This window comes from Scleropages formosus, chromosome 14 (assembly GCF_900964775.1).
Source record: "Scleropages formosus chromosome 14, fSclFor1.1, whole genome shotgun sequence".
In the NCBI taxonomy this organism is placed as follows: Eukaryota; Metazoa; Chordata; class Actinopteri; order Osteoglossiformes; family Osteoglossidae; genus Scleropages; species Scleropages formosus.
Genome location: NC_041819.1, coordinates 1,309,983 through 1,330,418, shown reverse-complemented (window position 1 = coordinate 1,330,418; position 20,436 = coordinate 1,309,983). Strand labels below are relative to the sequence as shown.

Sequence of the window (20,436 nt, the reverse complement as noted above, 5' to 3'; positions counted from 1 at the left end):
CGTGGTGGTGCGAATGAGACTGTTGTTCCAATACCTGAAATACAGGACATCATAAAATTAGCATTGGTACATTGCTATGTGCACACATTGTCCCGTTCTTTAGGTCTTGGGGAGAAGCTTTTCGTTTTCAATTACCGCAATTTGTCCAAAAGACAACTAAAACACGTTTTCGCTCGGCCCGCTCCCCAAGCAAAACGTCACGGCCCGTGTCGTAGAAATTTATGGGCGGGGCTTTATGCGAAATAATACTCTGATTGGTCGTCATGCAGTGCTCGCCCCCCTCTCCTCCTCTCCTCCCCTCCTCCAAGTAAGTGGGCGTCGACGTGCAGTTACACGCACACGCGTCCGCTGCGCATCCTGGAACTCGCGCACTGACGTCCGGCGTCACCGTAAACAACAAGAAAAAGAAATAGGAGGGGCACGTGACGTGCGCGAGCCGTCGAAGCGTAGAGAAGATGGCGAGTGGGGAGGAGGCCCCGCGGCGTTTGCTGTCCTCGCCCTCCTCCTCCTCCTCGGCGGGCCTGGAGGCCCTGTTCGCGGCCAAGGCGGCAGAGCGGACGGACGCGGACGGTGGTCCGGAGCTGGCTGGACTGCGGGAGCGCCTCCAGGGCTGGCTCCGGCCGTACGCCGCGGCGGTGCTATGGGCGCAGAGGCTGCTGGTGTGGGAGAGGCCGTTGCAGAGCGCTGGCGCGGCGGTGCTCCTGCACACCGCCTTCTGGTAAAACTGAAGCGAAAACAAGCCAAATAATTTAATTAAGGGGAAAAAGGAGCAGGTACCACGGCGGTTACTACTAGCCACCGCTGTTGGACTCGAAGGATCAGGTTCGAATCACTTGCTCCTGTTGAGCTCGGGCTTCCGAACTGTCCTAAAAGATACCCAGTAAGTGTAATAAAAATGGATGGTAAGGATGAGCGCTGTAAGAATCTAGGAGAATGCGTCGCCAACGAACCCTAACAATTGTCAACCGACTCGTTTCATTACAATTGTTCAATCCATGTGTCACGGAAAAATGAGTTGCCCTCGATCATTGCTGCTGTGTTGTTGTTCGTAGGACACTTGTCTCAAAGATGACTTATTGTGTTGTGCAACCAGGAGTGGGATTCGAACCAGCAACCTTCAGGCTGCCCAGTCACAGGCTACTCCCCATGTGACAGGGAAATGCATCTAGGATGTCCGCTAAGGTGTCTGTCTGTGTTGTTCCCCCCCCCCAAGGTTCCTGTCCTCCACTGCCCTCAGACCACTCTTCCTCACCTGCGTCTTCCTCCTGCTCCTCGTGCTGCTGGACCGCTGGAGAGACAGGCTGCCCGACATTTACATCCCAGGTACCTTGCCCTGTTGGCGAACGCACGATATTCGAGGTCCTTACCTTCTCGTTTTGAAAACTGACCATGTTGTGTGTCTCTGTAAACTCTGCTGGTTCCGTGCCGGACGATGCAGTGCAGTGTCCTGAAGCCTCCGAAGCTGAAAGGTAAGTCATTGTCTTTTTTTTTTTTTTTTCTCCATCAGATGGCCTGATGGTTAGAACACTGCCCTGCCATCACAAGTCCCGGCTTCTAATTCCCCTCTTACTACTGTACCCTTGAGCAAGGTAGTTTACCTGTATTCATACATCTTATTTATCTGGCACTTTTTGCTCGAGGTGCTTATAATTTTGTTTTATATATTTATACATCTGATGCAATTTAGGGTAAGTACTCTGCTCAGGGTGGTTTGAACTTGGGTCCTTAAAAGTTTGATTTCAAGGCAGGAGCAGCTCTAATATGCTGCCTGTTTCCCCAGTGAAAAAATTACCTAGTTCTTGGTACGTAAATGTATGTAACACCCAACATTGTATGTCACTTTGGTCAAAGTTAAAGAATTTATTGAAAAACAGAGTAAAGTTTTTGCTGTTAAGTTTGTTCAATAGTGCTTACATCATTTGACCCACATATACAGCCCATTGTAAAAATTAGCTGTCTTCCTTAAAGAAACTACAGTAGTAGTGATGTGTGTCCTGAATTGGTAATTTTCAGGTTACTAATCCTCAATCCCCGCATGACCTGACCCCTAACAGCCATATACAGTGGGATTTAAACCCACAAGTGCTGAGTACACTGGGTTGGAAGTCCATTGCTTTAACCCCTCAGGCCCCATCATGTTTGAGTGTGACTAAACTCATTGAAATGGTTGTTTCTTGAATCAAAGCAAGCCTTGACATCAATTCCATTTCTGCAGTGTGTTGACATGAGATTGGGGAAGCAGTGCTGTCGGCTTTCAACGCTCATTTTTCTGACCCCAGGGAGAGCATGACCTTACAGCCCCAGCTCCTCAGTGTTGAAGAGCTCAGCCACCACATTGCTGAGAGCTACTTCATCTGTACCTTGTATGTCCAGGAGATGCTGGTGTATAAACGGCAAAATCGTGGCAAGGTGAGGGCCACTTCTTGATTTCCTTGAATTACTGCATCAACAATAATATATTAAACACTGCAAGGGTGGTGCAGTAGAGGTTTTGGGCTGTATGTCCAGCACAGTCAATAGGGAGTTTACATGGTTTCACTGTGTTCATGTGAGTTTCCTTTGGGTGCTCCAGTTTCCTCCCACAGTCAAGACACATTTCAGGTTAACTGCTGTCTCTAAACTGCCCTAGTGTTTGTGTGTGTGTGTGTGTGTGTTCAATGATCAGCTGGTGTCTGGTTCAGCATGTAGCTTGCCTTACACCTATGCTTCTGGTATAGGCTCCAGACCACTGCGATCCTGCATTGGGCAAGTGGTTGATTGTGGTGGCTGAATGAATTATTAAACATTGGCGGAAGTACTTTTAATACCGTAAACAGTGGATGAAACTGATAGGTATTAAATTTGTATTGTGAGTTTAAAATAGAAAATTGCAAAGAGTTCCATTGCATTAGTACACATTTAAACATTGTTTTCATTTAAGACCTGATCACTGTTTTCCCTTGCAGTTTTGTGTGCTGATGTGCTCAGGATGTCTGGTTCTCGCTGTTATTGGGCATTATGTACCAGGAGTGATGATCTCATACATTATATGTAAGTGAGCAAACTGTACAGCTCATGACTCAGAGTATGCATGACGAATCTGTGGTACCTTTGTTTACATCTTACCAAGTAAACAAGTGAAATGTGGGTGGACTCCAGTATGCTGTAATGCTGGTAGTTTGTAGTGTAAGCTGTTGTCCCCCATATTTTGGTGTTTGTGGTATTGTCCAGCACACTGTAGCGAAGCATGCTGGGTTTGCCTTACTTGTGCCTAGTGCTGAGTGTCCTGCTTTGGCCTCTGGTGGTGTACCACGAGCTGATTCAGAAGATGTACACTGGCCTGGAGCCCATCCTGATGAAACTGGACTACAGTATGAAGGGGGACACGCAGCACCGCAAACATGAAAAAAAGAGTATGTCTCTTTCTCGTTACCTGCACCAATAATTTTATGTAATATATGCTTTGACATATTTTTCACCCCCATCAGCTTTCCCAGCTTGGTGCTTTAACAATATGGCAAAAGTACAGTACTTTGGAAAAGTGTCCATTAGTTGTGAAGATTTGGTCCGGATTAAACCAAAGTACCTTTGATATGACGAACTCAAATAAGCAGATATTTCCACATTTTAAGATATCATTAAAGAAGTTACACTTGTTTAAATCAAGTCAGAATTTAAATGTTCAAGTTGTGGGTGCTAACATTTAATTGAATCTGGTATCAAGATTCTTAATATGCATTTCGTAGAGACGAAGAAAGAGACAGAGACAGGTGATGAGCCTCAAGCAGAAACTGAAAGCGAAAGTGAAGAGGAGCTGTCTTGCTCTGCTCCCACGGTGAGCTCCATTTATGCCTCCTTTTATTCCCAAAGGGGGCGTGATGTCGGGTGTCACCAGGTACACTTGTGGTGGGTTTAAGTGCCTTGTACCTCCTATTTCAGTTACCATATTCTTACATCTTCCCCCACCATACTCACTGTAAACCACACACAGCACCCACTGTAGCTTTAGGGGTGAACAGAGGCAGACACCTGTCTTGTGTAAGATATAAGCTCTTCCTCTCTGGGGCAGTGGTTAAGGTTACCTTGCATTTGGAAGACCCAGGTTTGAATCCCCTCTCTTGCCACAGTATCTTTGATCAAGCTACACACCTTGAATTGATACAGTAAAAATTACCCTGTATAAATGGGTAAATGACTAAGAAGCTGAGCAAGCGAACCTCATGTTGTAATTTACTTTGGAAGAAAGTTATTTGCTAAATCAATAAATAATACTACCTTCCAGGGCTTGTTATATTGGATTACTGTCAAGACCTTGTGTTTAAGCTGGTTGTAATGCTTTTGATGTTTTACATAGGTCCTTTATAGATTTTTATATTTATACCTCACCTGTGAGAGTTGTGGGAACAGTGGCTGTCATCTGTCAAGAGGAACAGGACTGAGTATAGAAAGAATTAGGGCAGCAGGAGGTGTAGTGGTTAGAGTGGCTGCTTTGCTTTTGAAAGACACAGGTTTGAATCCCACCTCCTGCTGTAATACCCCTATTCAAGGTCCTTACCATTAACTGCTCCAGTTAGAAAGAAATACAGAAGCTTATAAATGCATAAATTATAAGCAGCTTAAGGCTGTAAGTCATGTTAGCGCAAAGCATCAGCTGAATGAGTACATGTATAATAAATTTAAGGCTGTTTTTGTTCCACCACTTCTGGACAGGTGGATGTGAAGACCACAGCACTGGCAATGGCCATCACTGACTCTGAGCTTTCTGATGAGGAGGCCTCAATCTTGGAGAGTGGGGGATTTTCTGTATCCAGAGCCACAACCCCACAACTTACTGATGTCTCAGAAGGTAGTCTAATGATCCTATCCTAGCATCCCTTTATTATTTCAAATGAGGTTTTTCTTAATTATTGTAACGGAAATGTTTTTCCTTGCCTTTCAAGAGTTTGTAATGAGCTTCCCTTCTGTTGTCCTACAGATTTGGACCAACAGAGTCTAAACAGTGAGCCAGAGGAAACCTTCTCCAGAGACCTGCCAGACTTCCCATCTGTTGAGGAGTCCTTATCTCCAGAGCACGCCATGCCTCCATCAGGGTCACCTGGAAGGGTTGAGGGCATTACTTCAGATCTCCAACAGGAGGTGCTGCAAAGTCCAGCCAGCCTCCTGATTCAGCACCTGGCTTCCCCTTTGCACTTTGTCAATACACACTTCAATGGTCACAACCAGCCGCAGGGTGAAGGTGTGAGCCTCTCTCCTGAGGCGCTGAGCAAGGAAATCGTGAACACGGCCATCTCCACTGTGGTGCAGAATACCTTGGCGTCCCTGTTGCACCCTGATGAGACCCCCAGCAGTCCCTCTGTCTCAGAAAGCCCACCAACGGAAAGCCCACCTCCAAGATTTGTATGGGCTGCCCAACCTACCGAAGGTGACTGCGCCGTGAAACAGGATGATTCGGACCATCCCGCTGACATGCCCACGCCTGCAGATGAAGAGGACTTTGAGCTGTTGGACCAAAGAGAACTGGAGCCGACAGGCAGGGAGCAGGGCCTCTGCTCTGAAGGAGAAGTGATGGATGTGAGAACGCCACAACCAAGTGACCACACCCAGGAGTCCTAGCTTCTTCTGACTCCCTGGTATATTTTTAGTACAGTATACCAAGGAAAAACACTTGTCTTTTGTTGTTTCTGGGAGGCAGAATACTGTGACAAAATTCCAGATTTGGCACCCACGTTGAGAGGAAACCTTCTACCTGGGTCTTGATGGCAGTTTGCGTTTGACAGTATCTTATTGCTGTTAGCCTAGGGAACAGTTTTGTTGATGCCGAGTTTGCAGACCGCTGGTGGGTGGACTTTTAGATGAATTCATCTAGATAATTTATGTAAACTATATGGTTTTGCTCATAATTTTACTGTGGATTAAAAAAGCTAATTGCTATTTTTTTTTCCTCCCCAGAGCACTGACTATATTTTTTAAGTTATATTAAGGTCATTTTTGAAATTAAGGTTTTTTTTTTCTTCCCCATTTATAAAGTACCGTACTACTACACTATCAATACGGGCAAGCTTGAGAAAGCTGGTAACACAGTAAGGTTTGCTTGTGTACGAAGTTGAGTTTTTTCCACATGAAGTAGTGAATAACTGAAAATGAGTCTACATGTTTTTGTGGGAGGTATTGTTATATTTTTGAGAAATGATTTAAAATGTTGACAATTGTTTAAATGGTTTTTAATAAGCATTTTGCACTGTTTACTGGTATATTCTTGGAAGAGTGTTAACCTCTTTTGAAACACTGGGGGACCCTTGTCCCAATGGTAGTTTCTAGAAGGAAGAGACATTCAATGAAAGTATCCTGACGTGCTGTGCTGGAACGATTGGTGTGTACACCAAAGTCTTCGTTCAGACCGTGTTCTGGAAATGTGTTTGGCTCAAAAGGCCGTGGGGAAGTGTTCTGGAGTGTTTTACTCACTGTCAGGTTGTCATTTTCAGTGTATGCCTCTGCGTGTTGAACACTGTTCTTGTTCCACGTGTTCTTGTTCAAAGTAAACCGTTGAAAAGAAAGGATGTCAGATAACCCCTGGCAGGTTATGTAACGACTGCTCTGTGTGTCCATTCTAATAATGTGGTTTAATTTCAAATGCAAACTGACTAATCAAATTTGTTCCAAGCCCACTTACTGTACAGTCAAGAGAAATACTGTATGGTGACTGTTTTGCCCTGGATAATGAGGGAGCTAAAGAAATATTTATACTTAAAAAAAAAAAAAATGACCCGAACTGCCATAAATACCCCAGGGAATAATTTCTGATACTGTATAGGAACCAAGGGAGCATCAGAATTATATTTCTTTTGCAGGTATTTGTGTTTTGCCAGTAAGCCTCTGGCAATTTTCTTGTCTCATAAGAGTAAAACAAGTACAATTGTACTAAGCTGATATTTGGTTATTTTCAAGGGAAGGTGCCAGGGTGTGATTTGAAAATCCAACTGAAAGACAGTACCATCCAAACCAAGTACAAGTATCCTTTTGTCTTTCATCCTAAAGTGTGCTCAATTTCATTGTTTTGAAATGATCAGAAAATGCAAATATTAAAACCTCTGCTTGCAAATTGTAAAGTGTAATTAGCACTGCATACCCATGTTTTATGTAAATATCTTCTCTTGAAAATAGTTCAGATGTCTTAGATCTTAATGTTGTAGTCAGTTGTCCGAGTATTCCGTTCTTGCTGAACTGTGTAAATCTACTTCTGACAGCAGTTTTACCAAACATGACCTTCACTTAGGACTTCAGGTAAAGCCAGGAACTCAAGCACAGCAGTGCAGCCAGTAATTCAGCCTGTGTACCTAAACCCCAATAATGTCTGTATTTTGTAAGAGATGACACCTTTTTTGTACAGATACAGCCTTTTAAAGCTTCAGTTCCTTGATGTTTTGAAGTTTCCACCCCAATGTAAATAAGATGTAACTATATTCTTTATGCTAACAGCATGCATCTATTACGTGCATCTTGGAATGCGTCTGCAAAAAAAATTAATGCATATTAGTCCCCCAGACCCTTGACTTCAATAAAAGCAAATACCTGTTCATATGTAATATGGCTCACAACACCCGGTATACATAATGACTTAAATAATCAGTAATGCTGCAGCAAAAAATGTCAGCATGAAGTCTCTGAAATATCTCATTTTGTTGTAAGAGTAAGATTTTCTTTGGCTGCCACAGCACGCAGAATACAAACAGTACCATGGTATCAGAACTGTGGATAAAATAGCTGCTGATCAAGGATTGTTTCTGATAGATTCACAGCCTTAAGGAATTCCTGTGTGAATGGCGAGGTCTCAGGAAAAACCCCAAGTCTGCGTACAAAATTGGAAAGTCATTCTTTTATTACTCATTCAGCCGAGACCTTTATCCAAGGCAACCTGCAACCATTCATCCATTTCTACAGCAGGGTATCCTTACTCTTATCAGTTCAGGGTAGGTAATGCAATCAAAGAGTAATACAGTATGAGTAGATTTGGAAGTGGGGACCTTCAGAGTGCGAGGCGACTGCGCTAAACACGATGCTATAGTCGCTCGGACAGATGCCACGGCCACATCTGATGAGCCAACACAAGTGAGTGACACATGGCTGTGAAAGAACATGTTTGGTATTGGAAGTGTCTCCTCATCTGCAGCACTGCAACCTTTTAACACTTAATTACTAATCAAGTGTTACCACACCATGATGGAGAATGCCAGCTGCCATTACACCACATGTAAATTACAGTTTACTCATATGTATATATAAAACTTTTGTTTGCTAAGTTAGTATGCAAAACAACTTGTTGGCCAAAAAGTCTTGTCTTTGTAAAAGGACTTTAATAAACAATGCCTTTACATACTTGAGACTAATTGGTAATTAGACTTGATAATCAGCTAGTGCTCTGGTTCTTCATAACTTATGTCATTACATCATTTGTTAACTGTTATCAGCTCAGATTTACACGTTGTTTTATAGTGGATATGCTTTAATTGAAATCAATTAATTTCATCCAGCTAACACTTTTCCCCAAAGCGATGTACCATTTTAAGATAGTTACAATTTGCACATTTACACAGCTGGGTAATTTTTACAGGAATAATTTGGGGTAAGTACCTTCATTAAGGGGTTCTTTGCTGTAATCACTTTTCTACCTGCTGCCCACCTGCTACTTTAAATATCTGAGATTATATAAATGTAAAACTCATGCCGTTATGTAGTTCTGTTCCTTCTCTCAACAATGAAGTGTTATAAATATTATTGTGTCAAAATAATTGCAAGATTTTTTTCCTCGCATATGTGATCACTAGAGCACAGGACAGATCTGACCCACATTTAACAGTGGTTAATTATCATTGAGATCAGTCTGACAAGGAATATACATCGTGGTCAGATCACTTAGCTGCTCACCACTAAGTGGCTCCTCCACCTGCTCAGGTAACTCAGCATTTCAGGTTGAACGAGGCAAGTTGATTTGCTCTTGCAGTTGGCATTTGGCTTCTTGAGTAAAGCCAGGCAACATTCACTGATGTGTACAAAAACAAAACAAAACTGCTTTTGTAGCAGTGTGAACCAGAAGCCAAGGTTGCTCTGTTGAGGAAAGTCAAAGAAAAAGAACAGCAGAAGGAACTTCACACTATCACGTAACCACAATATCTAGTAGCTTTTATACAAGGCAAGGGTATAATAAGTCACTCAATTGGTCACTATCATTAACTGCCTGTCCCCAAAGCACAGATTGCTAGGTTAGTCAGGGTACCCCCTGGATGCCAGTCCATTCCCAGCAGTTCAATAATAATGCAAATGAATTCAGGAATTGAACTGTTTGTGAAAACTTCATAATGATGAACGTGGGAGCTGTAGATATACTGAAAATTTTCCACACACACTAGTCCCAAGCGGAGTCGTGGCAGCTGGAGCCTAACCCGGCAACACAGGGTGCAAAGCCAAAGAGGGAGGAGACACACCCCGGATGGGACGCCAGTCTGCCCCAAGGCACCCCAAGCAGGATTCGAACCCCAGACCTGCCAGAGTGGGACCCAGCCAAGCCCGCTGTGCCACCATGCCCCCCATAAATGAAAATATCAGTTGAAATGATTTATGGTCAAGTACTTGCATATCAACATTTTAACTTACAAATTACCTGCACCCTCTAACTTACAACTATCCCATCCCATTTGTCAAACTCAGCTGTTGTGGTGAAACAATGAATATTCACGGTTTTCTATTCCTAGCAGTACGCTGGTTACCATTGTATGAGTAAAACTCCCACTCAGTCTGTGGCAGGAAATGTTTCACAAAAATTATTTCTGCTATAAGTTCCTTCCCATAATTATAGGTGAAAGCAGTAGTTTATTTGGGAAGCATATTTTCATAAACCCATTCCACCCACTCGGCCTGGTCTCAGTCACAGTTTGTGTGTACAGTATTAGTGGACAGTAGCCTAATGTGAGATCATCATCAGGGGAAAGAAATACTGATGAGCTCATGGGTTTACTTTCTTACGTGCATGTTAAAGCACACTGTGTCACTGCATGAGAAGAGCGCTCTATAAAAATAAACTGAATTGAAATTCACTGTCATTGTTACACAGCACACGCATCATTTTGTTAGGATTTTTAATCAACAAATGTGGAACACATTATAAGAAACACAACTTGAAATTTGTTAAAAATCCGCCCTTGAAGTTTAGGCCATCGATCATTACCATAAAAATGCCAGTTTTAGTGTCCGTTAATGTCAATTAATGCTTAAAGTTCCACATTTCAGCCAGGAGACAGCAGTGCTGCCATTTTTCTTCAGTTCTACACATGATTGAGGAAATAAGTCAGATTTCTGCCTAACCCTAAACTTTCTATAGTAGACCTGCACTTTCCTCAGAGTACTTGTGTGCTGTGGACCTGCAGCTGCTGTTATGGTTTGAGAATCCCAGCTGTCAGCCCACCGGTAGCTTCTGGTGGCCCCGAAGGTTCAGTTCTGAGGACATCTGCTCCCAGCATGGCCTGCTGCGTGGAGGACATCACCCCGGGCTGCATGACCGCATTTGCTATGTTGTGCCTGAGTCCGGGTAACAGCGGGTGAGAGTTGAACTGCAAACCGGGATAATGTGCGCCGCTGTCGCTGTGCGCATTGCTGTACAGGAGGCCACTGAACTGTGGGACGCCGATGGGCTGCTGCTGACAGCGGAGCGGGTCGCTGCGTTGCCCATGCACTGTCTGCATGGGGGGGCAGCTGAACTGTGCCGCATCCGCTGCCATGAGGCTGGCCTGCAGCTTGCGCTTGGCCCTCCAGCGAGCCACCCTCAGCCGGGTCTTCTCCCTGCGCTCCCTGACCAAGGCATTCAGCAGCGGCTGTGGTAGGTTCTTCTCCAACTCCCTCCTCCGGTGCTGGCTGCGGCGCTTCAGCTCAGCTTTGCGGTGCCTGTAGTCCTCGCAAGCGTCGCCGAGCCACTGGCGCCGCCGGGTCTGCTGCAGGGGTCCGGCCAGTGAGCTACGCACGTCCGGATCTAGAGACCAGGACACGTAGGTGTTAACTTATGGCGGCACAGCGAGAAGCGCTGTTGTCTCAGTGCCTGGATGGTGCGAGAGGGCGTGGGTTCGATCCCTGCTCAGTCTGTGTGGAGTTTGCATGTTCTCCCCATGTCTGAGTGGGTTTCCTCCTGGTGCTCTGGTTTCCTCCCACACTCCAAAGACATGCTGCTCAGGTTACCCCATAGTGACACAGAGAGAGTGTGTTCCACTGATGTACAGATGAGTGACTCATTGTAAGTAGTGTATCTAGCAGTGAATAAGGTGTGGGGTGATAACACTACATAGAGTTCATTGGAAGTCACCTTGGAGAAAAGTATCTGCTAAATGAAATAACATGACAAATGCAAAACCAAGCAACAAAGCGACAATGGATGTGCAGTAGCAGAACACAGTTAGTGTGTCACGTGCTTCAGTGTTTCCTGGTAAACACAGGGTGGGAGAAGAGAACAAAGGGGGGTTCGCGTGTGCGTCCGTACTCACATGTACCAGGGCTCACTAGAGTGAAGGCTGCCATCAGCTCCTCCGAGGGCACGACGGGAGGCAGAGCACCGTCCTGCTGATCTGCCAGATCGCTGCCCTGGTCAGAGACCTCAGATGCTGGACACCGCCGGGGCTCCAGGGAACACGCCTCGAGCTCTTCGGGCTCCTCCTTGATACAGATGACGTCGATGTCCGCCCCCTCCTCCTCCTCTTCCTTCTTGGGCTGAAGCGAGGTGCCCCACGCCGTCTGGGAGCCCGTGTCCGCTGCCGGGAGGACGGCGGCCTTAGAAACCGGTGAAGGGTTCGAACACGGGGCTTCCAGACGCCCCTCCTGCGCTGCAGCCGGCGGCTTCGCGCCCCCTGCGGCTTCGCGCCCCCCCTGGTTCCTGAGGCACGGCCCGCCATGGCCCTCTGGAGGCCCCTCCGCTGGGATGGGCAGAAAGAAGAGAAGCAGGAGAGGACACGCGAGAGTGAGAGAGCAGTAGGAGCAGAACAGGGCACACGAAAGGCACAGAGCTGCAGCGGCCCCTTCGCTCACACCTTTCAGAAGGGAGGGCCCACCAGGGGAGCCGTGCGCTCCCTCCCCCGACGGTCCCTGGCTCGTTGGGAACTTGGAGGGCCCTCTGTCCCACGGCGGGGCCGCCCTGCCGGGGCCCTTCGGCCGGTTCACAGGGGGGGGAGGAGGGGCGGCGGGAGCGGCGGGGGGGCCCTGCAGCTCCCCCAGGGGCCCACAGCTCTGCTGCCCGCTCCTGCTGCGGCTTCCCGGAAGCTGCCGCTCCTCCTTGGCCCCCACGGCGCTCAGGTACTTCCGCAGCGTCTTCATCTGGCAACGCGAGATCTCCAGCATCTGCTTGATGCTCTCGTTCTCTTTCTCCTTGGCCGACATCTCCTTGCGGAACTCCTCGAACTTACTGCCCACCAGCCGCGCCATCTCGCCCAGAACGGTCTCCACTGCGGCGGTCACCGCCTGCTCGATCACGGCGCCCAGCTGGTCCCTGAGCAGCGCCACGGAGAGACCCGCCTCCATGACAAGCGGCCCAGCGCTGCCTTATCGATACCGATCGAGCCGGATTGATTGAATGATTCAAACTCGCATTACGTCGTGGCCCAGCAGTGTGGCATCTTCACACGGAAGAGCTACGATCGCGCGACCGTCCGATCTGCAGGCCAGGCAACGTGTGCTCCGGTGAGGTGCGAAAACACCTAGTAAAGCCAGTGAGTAAATCGAAGCATCTATGTAAACAAGGAAGACGGGCTTAACGGTCCCGATGCTCGATACCCGTCAGGAGGAAGTAAAACACAACGGGTTCCTGCTTCTTCTCCACTGCGCATGCGCTGTGCGACAAGTGACGCCCCTGAGTTTAGATCGAGAATTTTCATTGGGCCGACATCGGCTCTTTAGCCGCGATTTATAATTGGTCGAGGATAAACGCTTGGGCTCTCTGATTTGGAATCGTTTTATGAGTCTAAGATTTAGGTCTTTACATAAAAGGTGAGAACTAGAATTTGATTCTGGATCAGTGCTAATGGTCAACGGCTTCTCGAGCAATCGCATGTGGTACTACTGACGTTTGATTTCGTTTAATGTCTTACGAGTTGTTTTATAATAACTTCACTGGTTCAGAGATTTGTATTTATACGGCGTTGTTTTATATTTTTAATGCAACCTCTATTTTGAAACGAGAACCACGAGTTGACCCGGAAGTAAAACCCTGGCAGCTGTTGATTGGTCAAAGGCGGGTTGTCAGTTCTTACGTTTTTAAGCGGCATGGACTCTATGTCTGGTGAAGGTTAAATTACAGTGAAGTAAGTGATTCTTTTTATTTAGTCATTTATTTTTTTTTAAAGAAATGTGTTTTTTAACGTATACTTTTTATCTCTTGTTTTCCAAATGTGGCAGTGAGAAAGTAAATGAACCGAAGTTTGTTTGTGGACTGCCTGTGTGTCAGTTTTACTCACTGACAGCGTGGTGCGGAGCCCGCATTGTGTCACATCATCATGTTCACAGATTTACTTTCTCTGTGAATTTACAGTAAACGCGTCCTCTGTGAAAAACACTTTGTTGTACACACTCGACTCGTCCAAGCGGCTTGACACAGGATGTAGGAGTTGTGTGTAATAAGCTAAGCTGAACTGAAGTGGCACATGATTCTGTCCTACCATCTCATCGGTTCTATTTCTCTCCTTCCAGGTGAGGCTTTATTTTGATCGCATGGTAAAGTACACCTGTGCCCAATCAAGAATGCAGAGATGAGCGTGTGTGAATATGGAAACAGGCTTCTCCGGTGGGCACTGCTGCTTTGCAGGGACAAGCCACCATGGCAACCTTTTGGCTCCAGGGTGCTGGGTGTTGGGTCTGTACCACCAATGGGGCTTCACACAGCAGTCCCATGTTACTGCAGCACGAGGCACAGTAGGATGCTGTTTTCCACAAGTGATGTCAGCATGGTGAGGTTTTACACGCAGGGGGAGGCTGGGTCCAGTGTTCAATCTGCATCTGAGAATGTGGGGGGGCCCCCCGAGATCCAGATTTCTCCAGTTCCGGGCCGGGACTTTCGGCTCGAGCATCATCTGGACGTAAAGGCTGAGCCGCAGGTATCGTTCTACAACCAACTGCAAGCATGCTGCTCTCCGGTGGACGTGCTGGATCTGTGCGGGCAGCACACCATGACATGGAAGCGAATGAGTTACACCTTGGGCCGTACCTGGGACGCTCTGAAGGCGATCCCCGAAGAGCAGAGGAGCTACCAGCTCCAGTTGGTGTATGAGCACCCTGCCTTTGAGAAGCTGTGTATGCGCCTCATGCACGAGTCGCCGCAAATGAAACACAGCGATGTAACGCACTGTCTGCTGGCGCTCGTGAAGTTGGGGGTGTCCCAGCGCAGCCGTGTGGTACAGACGCTCCTGCGAGCTGCACAGGTAACCAACCAGGAGATGTAGCTTTTCAGCTTAAATTCATTCTAACTCCTTAGTTAGGACTTTTTTTACTGTCGTTCTGTGATATTAAGGTTTTATTTACACAAATCCTTACTTGGCAGTTTACTGGTTTACAGATGTCCCATCTTTAGTTTAACAAAGTGTTGCTTCTCTGGAGTGCACTTATATTTAGGTGCCTGACTCTTGTTTTGTTCTTGTAGGAGAAGCTGAATGACTTCGATGAGAGGTCCCTGTCGGTGTTGGCTAGCTCCCTGGAGGTCATGCAGAGCTGCCAGAATGTAGATGCCTTGAAGAAGGGCCTTAAGTGAGCAGATGCTTCAGCGTAATGTTGCAGTGCCGCTTTTATCTATGAAGGCTTTATCCTTCTCCTTAATTTTAATCTCCACAGCTGAGTCAGTTTGGCTTGTGTCGTCTATCTTCTGAAAGGATCTTTTTGGGGTAGGCTCCTGATGTGGGACAGGGTACCAGCCATCCAAAATGTGGAAGCACTACAGAGTCTGATGCGTTGTGTGGGCAAGGATGCACCCAAGAGCTTAAAGAGAAAGCTAGAGGTGAGAAGTTCACCTCATGTTATGCAAATTATGACATCCTAAACTGGTATCTAGAAAGTTCCATGAATTCCAAGAAAGGCAAGTAATGTTGTACTCTTGTAAGATTGCTTCTGTAAAACATTCAGCTGTGTAAAAGTTTATTTAAAAAAAAAAAAATTAATTTCCTCTACCTATGACAGCTGGAGTGACATTATTGTTTTGATGGTTCCCCTTCCAGGAAAAAGCACTGTCAATGACTGACCAGTTCACCCTTCCCAACAGTCAGTATATGTTCATCACATTAGCTGCCATGAACTTCTTCTCCAAACCCTTGTTGAACATCTGTAAAAACAAAATCATTGGTAAGATCCTGCAGTGTCTTTCTTCACGTAGTTATTACGAGTAGTTGCAAGACCCTTCTGTTCCCCGTCCATCTTTGTACCCATTCTCCTTACACTTAGTTTGTCTTCTCGCTGTGTAGAGAACATCGAAGGTGTCCCTTTCAGTAGGCTGATGCTGGTCCTGAAAGCTTGCAAGACTCTGCAATACAGGGATCACCTAATGCTCTCTTCTGTTGCTGAGCACTGGGAATCCACCTTTGACATGTGGAACCACAAGCAGGTGAGTCTCAGCATGTTGGACCATTCTTTGTTGACACAGGGTAGTGATATTGGGTAGCGTTGTAGTTATACAGGTCTACATTAGGTCCAAGGGAGCCCCAACTTTTGCTCAATTAATACCATCAGTTCTGCTCAGATTATAAAAGAACCACTTTGAGGAGCTCACCTTGTTTTTTTATATAATATACAGTTGCTTAAACAGTTTACACTTTTTGTTTTTTTTGGGGAAGCTGCACTGTCCTGTGGTTTGGATGTGATGGTTTATCTCTGCTTTTGTACCAGTTAGTCACCCTCCTCTTGATCTTTGAGGAATTGGGTTTCCGTCCAGCCTCCCTAATGGACAAAATTTCAGAGAAGGTCGTCAGAGACTCTGCATCACTGACAAAGTGGGATCTCCAGTCCCTTTTGAAAACATACTCCTCCCTGAACCACATCCCTCAGCTTTACAAGAAGGAGTAAGGTCCTTTTTTTTTTTTTTTTTGTTGTTGTTGAGTCTGACTGTGCTACATTTCTGTGCTCAGGTATGAGACACTTGAAATGGTGAAATGGCTGAGCTCCTAATCCTGCTGTCATTTTTCTCCAGATTCTTGGACAGCATGACCAATCTGTTGGAGTCCTATCTGCCCAAAATGACTCCATTAGAGATCCTGAAGTGTGTGTACTTCCTGTGTGTCCTGGGCCACTTCCCCTCGGCTCCCTTTGAGAAACTGCTGTCCGAAGAAACTTTGCATGAGCTTCTTTCCAAAGGTCAGTATGGTGGTCTGTTTCAGCGTTGCTGTTCTAGCACTGCTGTTGATCCTGGGGGGGTCACTTAGTCCTGCTGCTGTTTCCCTTACCTGCATGGTGTTGTTTCCACTGACTGCAAGAGCATTGCTTTTGCAGACGGTGATTCCCGAAAGGAGGTTGAGTGGAGGCTGCACAGCGTGGATCTCTGTCTGCGCTTCGATCGTCCCCCTCTGCTGCAGACTGTGACAGTCCCTGCTGGTGCTACCCCTGGGCACCCCACATGCCTGACGAGGTCCATCGGCAAGGAAATAATAGAAATACTCCAAAGTATCTCTGGAGACAGTGCTGTGCAAGAAGGCGTGCTGCTGGAGAACTCTTACTTCCTAGGTGACTGATTGCTCTTTACCTGCAGATGGATAAGTTACATCTTAATACATACTAAATGCTACCTGTTCTTCACTTTTCTGTTCACTGTTGCTTTTGATGGTGATCGGTGCCAGTTTCTGTCAGTTTGTGAGTAATACTCTACAGATAAACATGGAAATAGCTGATTACGTATATAGATGCTTCTCTCCAAAGCAATGTACAAGTCATGGTTTTCAAACATTAAGTTTAAAAAAAAAAAAAAAAAAAAGGTGAAAAGATTTATAGGAAAAAGGAAAGTAATTATGTGCACACATTTTGTGGTTGTTCTTCAGATTGTGCAGTTATGCTGCCACTGAGTGGGCTGGAGGTTTGTGCACCAGCAGATGAAGAGCCTTCCACACCTAAACAGTGCCACAGGTACTTGCTGTAATACATTAGTTTGTGCGTGACATGTTAATTTTTTTTTTTTTTTTTGTGAAATTCTCACGATGATGATTATATCTTTGTTAAAAATGTGGATATGCTGGTGTGATTGAAGATTTGGACTTTATGGTACGAAGAACACGACTCATTACATTTTGCAGTCTAAGCACCAAATCCTTGGATTTGCTGTCATGGAGATGTGCATGTCGTTGGATTTTATTTTAGGCTGGCAGTGTTGAATGTCTCTCCCTCATCCTTCTGCTTGGGAACCCAACACCCCAGGGGAAAACTGGCACTGAAACTTCGTCACCTCAAGGCTCTTGGGTACTCACCTATCCTGGTAAGCCCCTTATTTGCTATACGTGAGCACTAGAATCTTAGTCCTACAGAAGATGTCTTTTCTTTTGCTTAGCACATATTTGTACAATTGAGTACATACCACTAAAAATTGCAGTAATTTTTGTTGCTTTGCTGGCTTCCATCCAAAGCAGCTTTGCCCATCTGCCCGGATGTATTTTGTAGTATATTATTATAACAGTTCACTGCCTGTAACGCAATGATCAAACAGCAGCTTCTGATGCTCGACTTTAACCAGAAACCTTGTGTTTTACACAACCATCAACATGTCTTCTCTGGATGATATGGCTGGGACACCCTGCAGTTCCCCGAGCTGTACTCCTGCTGCTGCCACATTCAGTGTTATTGTCCCCTAGGTGTCTCAGAGCGAGTTGGAACGTCTGTCACAGGAGGAGAGGGAGAAACTTCTCAGAAGATTAGTCCTTGGGGTGAGAGAAGAGGTCCCGTCTGTATTTGAGAGAAAAGAGCCCAGAGGACAGGAGAGCTGTGAGTGACATGGAGAGTGGAGCTGTGAGATCTGTGTTAAACACTCCATGCAGGGGAGGGACATTTGCAAATAACTGGTGAACTGGAGGAAGTAGATGTCTCATCTATTCACATTATGGCCTACTGTAATTACTTTTTGAAAAGCTCCAGTTATATTTTCCTGTGCTAAACCAATAAATTTGCTAAATGCTTGTCATCTCCTCAGAGTTTTCTATATTTTTCTTAATTACACTGTAATGGGTTTTTTTTTTTTTCTTTTTCTTCACAAGATATTTCAGTTTCTCAGTTGACATTACTTTGAGTGGGGTTAGGGTCAGCTGGTAGCATAGTGGTTAGGAGTGCTGTCTTTGGACCTAAAGGTTGTAGGTTCAAATCCCAGCTGTAGTTGGCCTTGAGTAAGATGATTACCTTAAAATTACCGAGCTGTGTAAATAGGTAATTAACTGCAAGTAGCATAACATTCTAAGTCACTTTGGAGAAATTCATCAACTAGATGAATAAATGTAATGTGCTGTGGCTGGTTGGAATTTGGGTCCTGGTGTACTCCAGATTTATCAAACATCTGAATGTGTGTGTGTGTGTGTGATTGGTCAAAGAATATCTAACTCTGTACAGAAAGTTTTCTCTTTCTGTGTCACCTCATAACTGGTATTCGTAACCACAGGAATAGTGTGTAGCAAATTTCCATTTGTTAATGTAGGTTAAATGGTGATTTCTAGCAAATAAATATAGGCTTCCTGCACATAATCAGCATAATTTGTTCCTGAACAGCTGCTTGAAAAGAATTATTGTAAAAAGAGCTCTTAATTTCCATTCCATTCCATTTAAATGGTGCGGTGTTCCTGAGCCACAAAAGGTTCATCCATGACATGTGAAATTCCTTCCTTATGTTTTAGACATGGAGAAAATCTCATTCAAACTAGCTTCAAACAGAATATCAGAATTACTCTGTACACCTTTAAATCCATGCTTAACACACACTTGTTTCAAAATGCTTATACACAACACATCTGTATGCACTTTCATACCTTCCCCTTTATTCAGATAACTCTTATGTGCAGGAGAAGCCACACTCTGCATCTGGGGATTTTGCTCAACTTGCGTGGTCCTTAACATCTCCAAGGTGGATATTTTTAATTGAACTGTCTGTTTCTGTATCGTGTTTCTTGTGAGTGGATAAATTGTTATGCAAGTTTTCAGGTAAAGTTTTCAATATCCCTTGGAATTCTTACAAAAAGAGCCTTCAATATAGAAGGGAAGCCTGGACACTATGTGTTCACTGCTGAGAGAGTGAATGATGGTGGCTTCTGGATTCATCAGTCTTTCAATATTACAGCTCTTTAAATTCAGAATTGTGTCATAATTCAAATGTTGCAATTGTTTTATAACTGCTGTATGTGTGTTTGAGAGCACTTTGGAAAAACATGCCACAGTTTAAAATATCTGTGTTTAATGAATTTGGTCTTGAATGATGCAAATTGTTTATTTGTGTCATGTCGGTTTTCATGCACAATATGAGATATACGAAGAAAAGCCAAGACTTCTTGTAATAACAGAATCACAAGTATAACATCTGAATTGTTGCATATAAATGTTTTTGTTTTATGACCCTATGCATTTTTGACTAACCCAAGAGTGTGTGAGATTTATGTAAAAATAGACATTTTGACAAATAGCAGGAGAAACTGTTTGAAAATGGAGGAGTTGAGATCTTTTTGACAAAGTTACTCTTTGAGGCAGAAAATGAGTGTTTTGGGGAAAAAAAAATCTGTTTATTTAATATACAAAATACTGCATCAGTGTTGGGTTTACATTTAGTTTTCTATGTTCTTTATAACCCAAATCTGAAATGGTTTACCTATCTGAATGGACTGTCTGATGCTGAGAATTATTCAGAGGTTCTCATACCCATCTGGCTATTTTTCTTTGAGGTGGAAGTCTTTAAAAGCAAGCATGGCTGTGTTGGCTACAAGTGTGTCACCTAACTTAAAAAAAAAAAAAAAAAAAAAAACCCAAAGATTGAGTCCATAGAATTGGAACAACCTGTAATGAAAGAGCTGTTGAATTTAAGGAATGTCACATGTCTTTTTTTGATGCAACCAACTGTATTTTCCTTCTTTGTATTTACATATTAACATTTTCACTCTGTAAAAGCACTGGATATTCTCCTGAGACCCAGCTATTCATTTTTGTCAACTCCAGAAGGCACATTTTAAGTGTATATCCCAAACTGTACATGCTACAAGGGTGAGTCCTAATACACCTTATAGAGGACATTCTGTGCTTTTCAGTGATGTCTCATGTTTGTGATGGGCTTGGACAGCTTCCCAAAAATCCTACAAATATATCCAAAAACATTTTCTCTGTGTCAGGAGCATATTGAAATATTTACAATCGTATTGTTTTGACCTAAAGGAAATAGTTTACTTTACTCAGTATGTACCAGGAAAAAAGTGAGAGCTGCAAGTATGTCCTGAACTCTTTATATGG

At 44.7% G+C, this 20,436-nt stretch overlaps 3 protein-coding genes across 3 annotated transcripts; 2 read left to right on the top strand and 1 right to left on the bottom strand.

Moving 5' to 3' along the window:
• Positions 1-301: 301 nt before the first annotated feature.
• Positions 302-7,553, top strand: LOC108918679 (reticulophagy regulator 2-like). The gene is made up of 9 exons (XM_018726162.2): positions 302-718; positions 1,214-1,323; positions 1,439-1,469; positions 2,280-2,409; positions 2,946-3,030; positions 3,255-3,392; positions 3,726-3,814; positions 4,690-4,825; positions 4,955-7,553. The coding sequence occupies exons 1-9, from the start codon at positions 456-458 to the stop codon at positions 5,590-5,592; spliced, it is 1,620 nt and encodes a 539-aa protein (XP_018581678.2). The 5' UTR covers positions 302-455; the 3' UTR covers positions 5,593-7,553.
• A 2,553-nt stretch (positions 7,554-10,106) lies between these two features.
• On the bottom strand, positions 10,107-12,825 carry LOC108942442 (cleavage and polyadenylation specificity factor subunit 6). Its single transcript, XM_029258089.1, has 3 exons — positions 12,042-12,825; positions 11,502-11,927; positions 10,107-10,996 (listed from the first exon to the last, which is right to left on the bottom strand). Exons 1-3 carry the CDS (start codon positions 12,526-12,528, stop codon positions 10,404-10,406), a joined length of 1,506 nt encoding a protein of 501 aa, XP_029113922.1. The 5' UTR covers positions 12,529-12,825; the 3' UTR covers positions 10,107-10,403.
• A 274-nt stretch (positions 12,826-13,099) lies between these two features.
• fastkd2 (FAST kinase domains 2) lies at positions 13,100-18,107 on the top strand. The gene is made up of 12 exons (XM_018766008.2): positions 13,100-13,307; positions 13,693-14,420; positions 14,639-14,742; positions 14,881-14,989; positions 15,207-15,330; positions 15,450-15,589; positions 15,871-16,043; positions 16,172-16,335; positions 16,471-16,701; positions 17,013-17,097; positions 17,329-17,443; positions 17,817-18,107. The coding sequence occupies exons 2-12, from the start codon at positions 13,752-13,754 to the stop codon at positions 17,952-17,954; spliced, it is 2,052 nt and encodes a 683-aa protein (XP_018621524.1). The 5' UTR covers positions 13,100-13,307; positions 13,693-13,751; the 3' UTR covers positions 17,955-18,107.
• Positions 18,108-20,436: the final 2,329 nt, after the last annotated feature.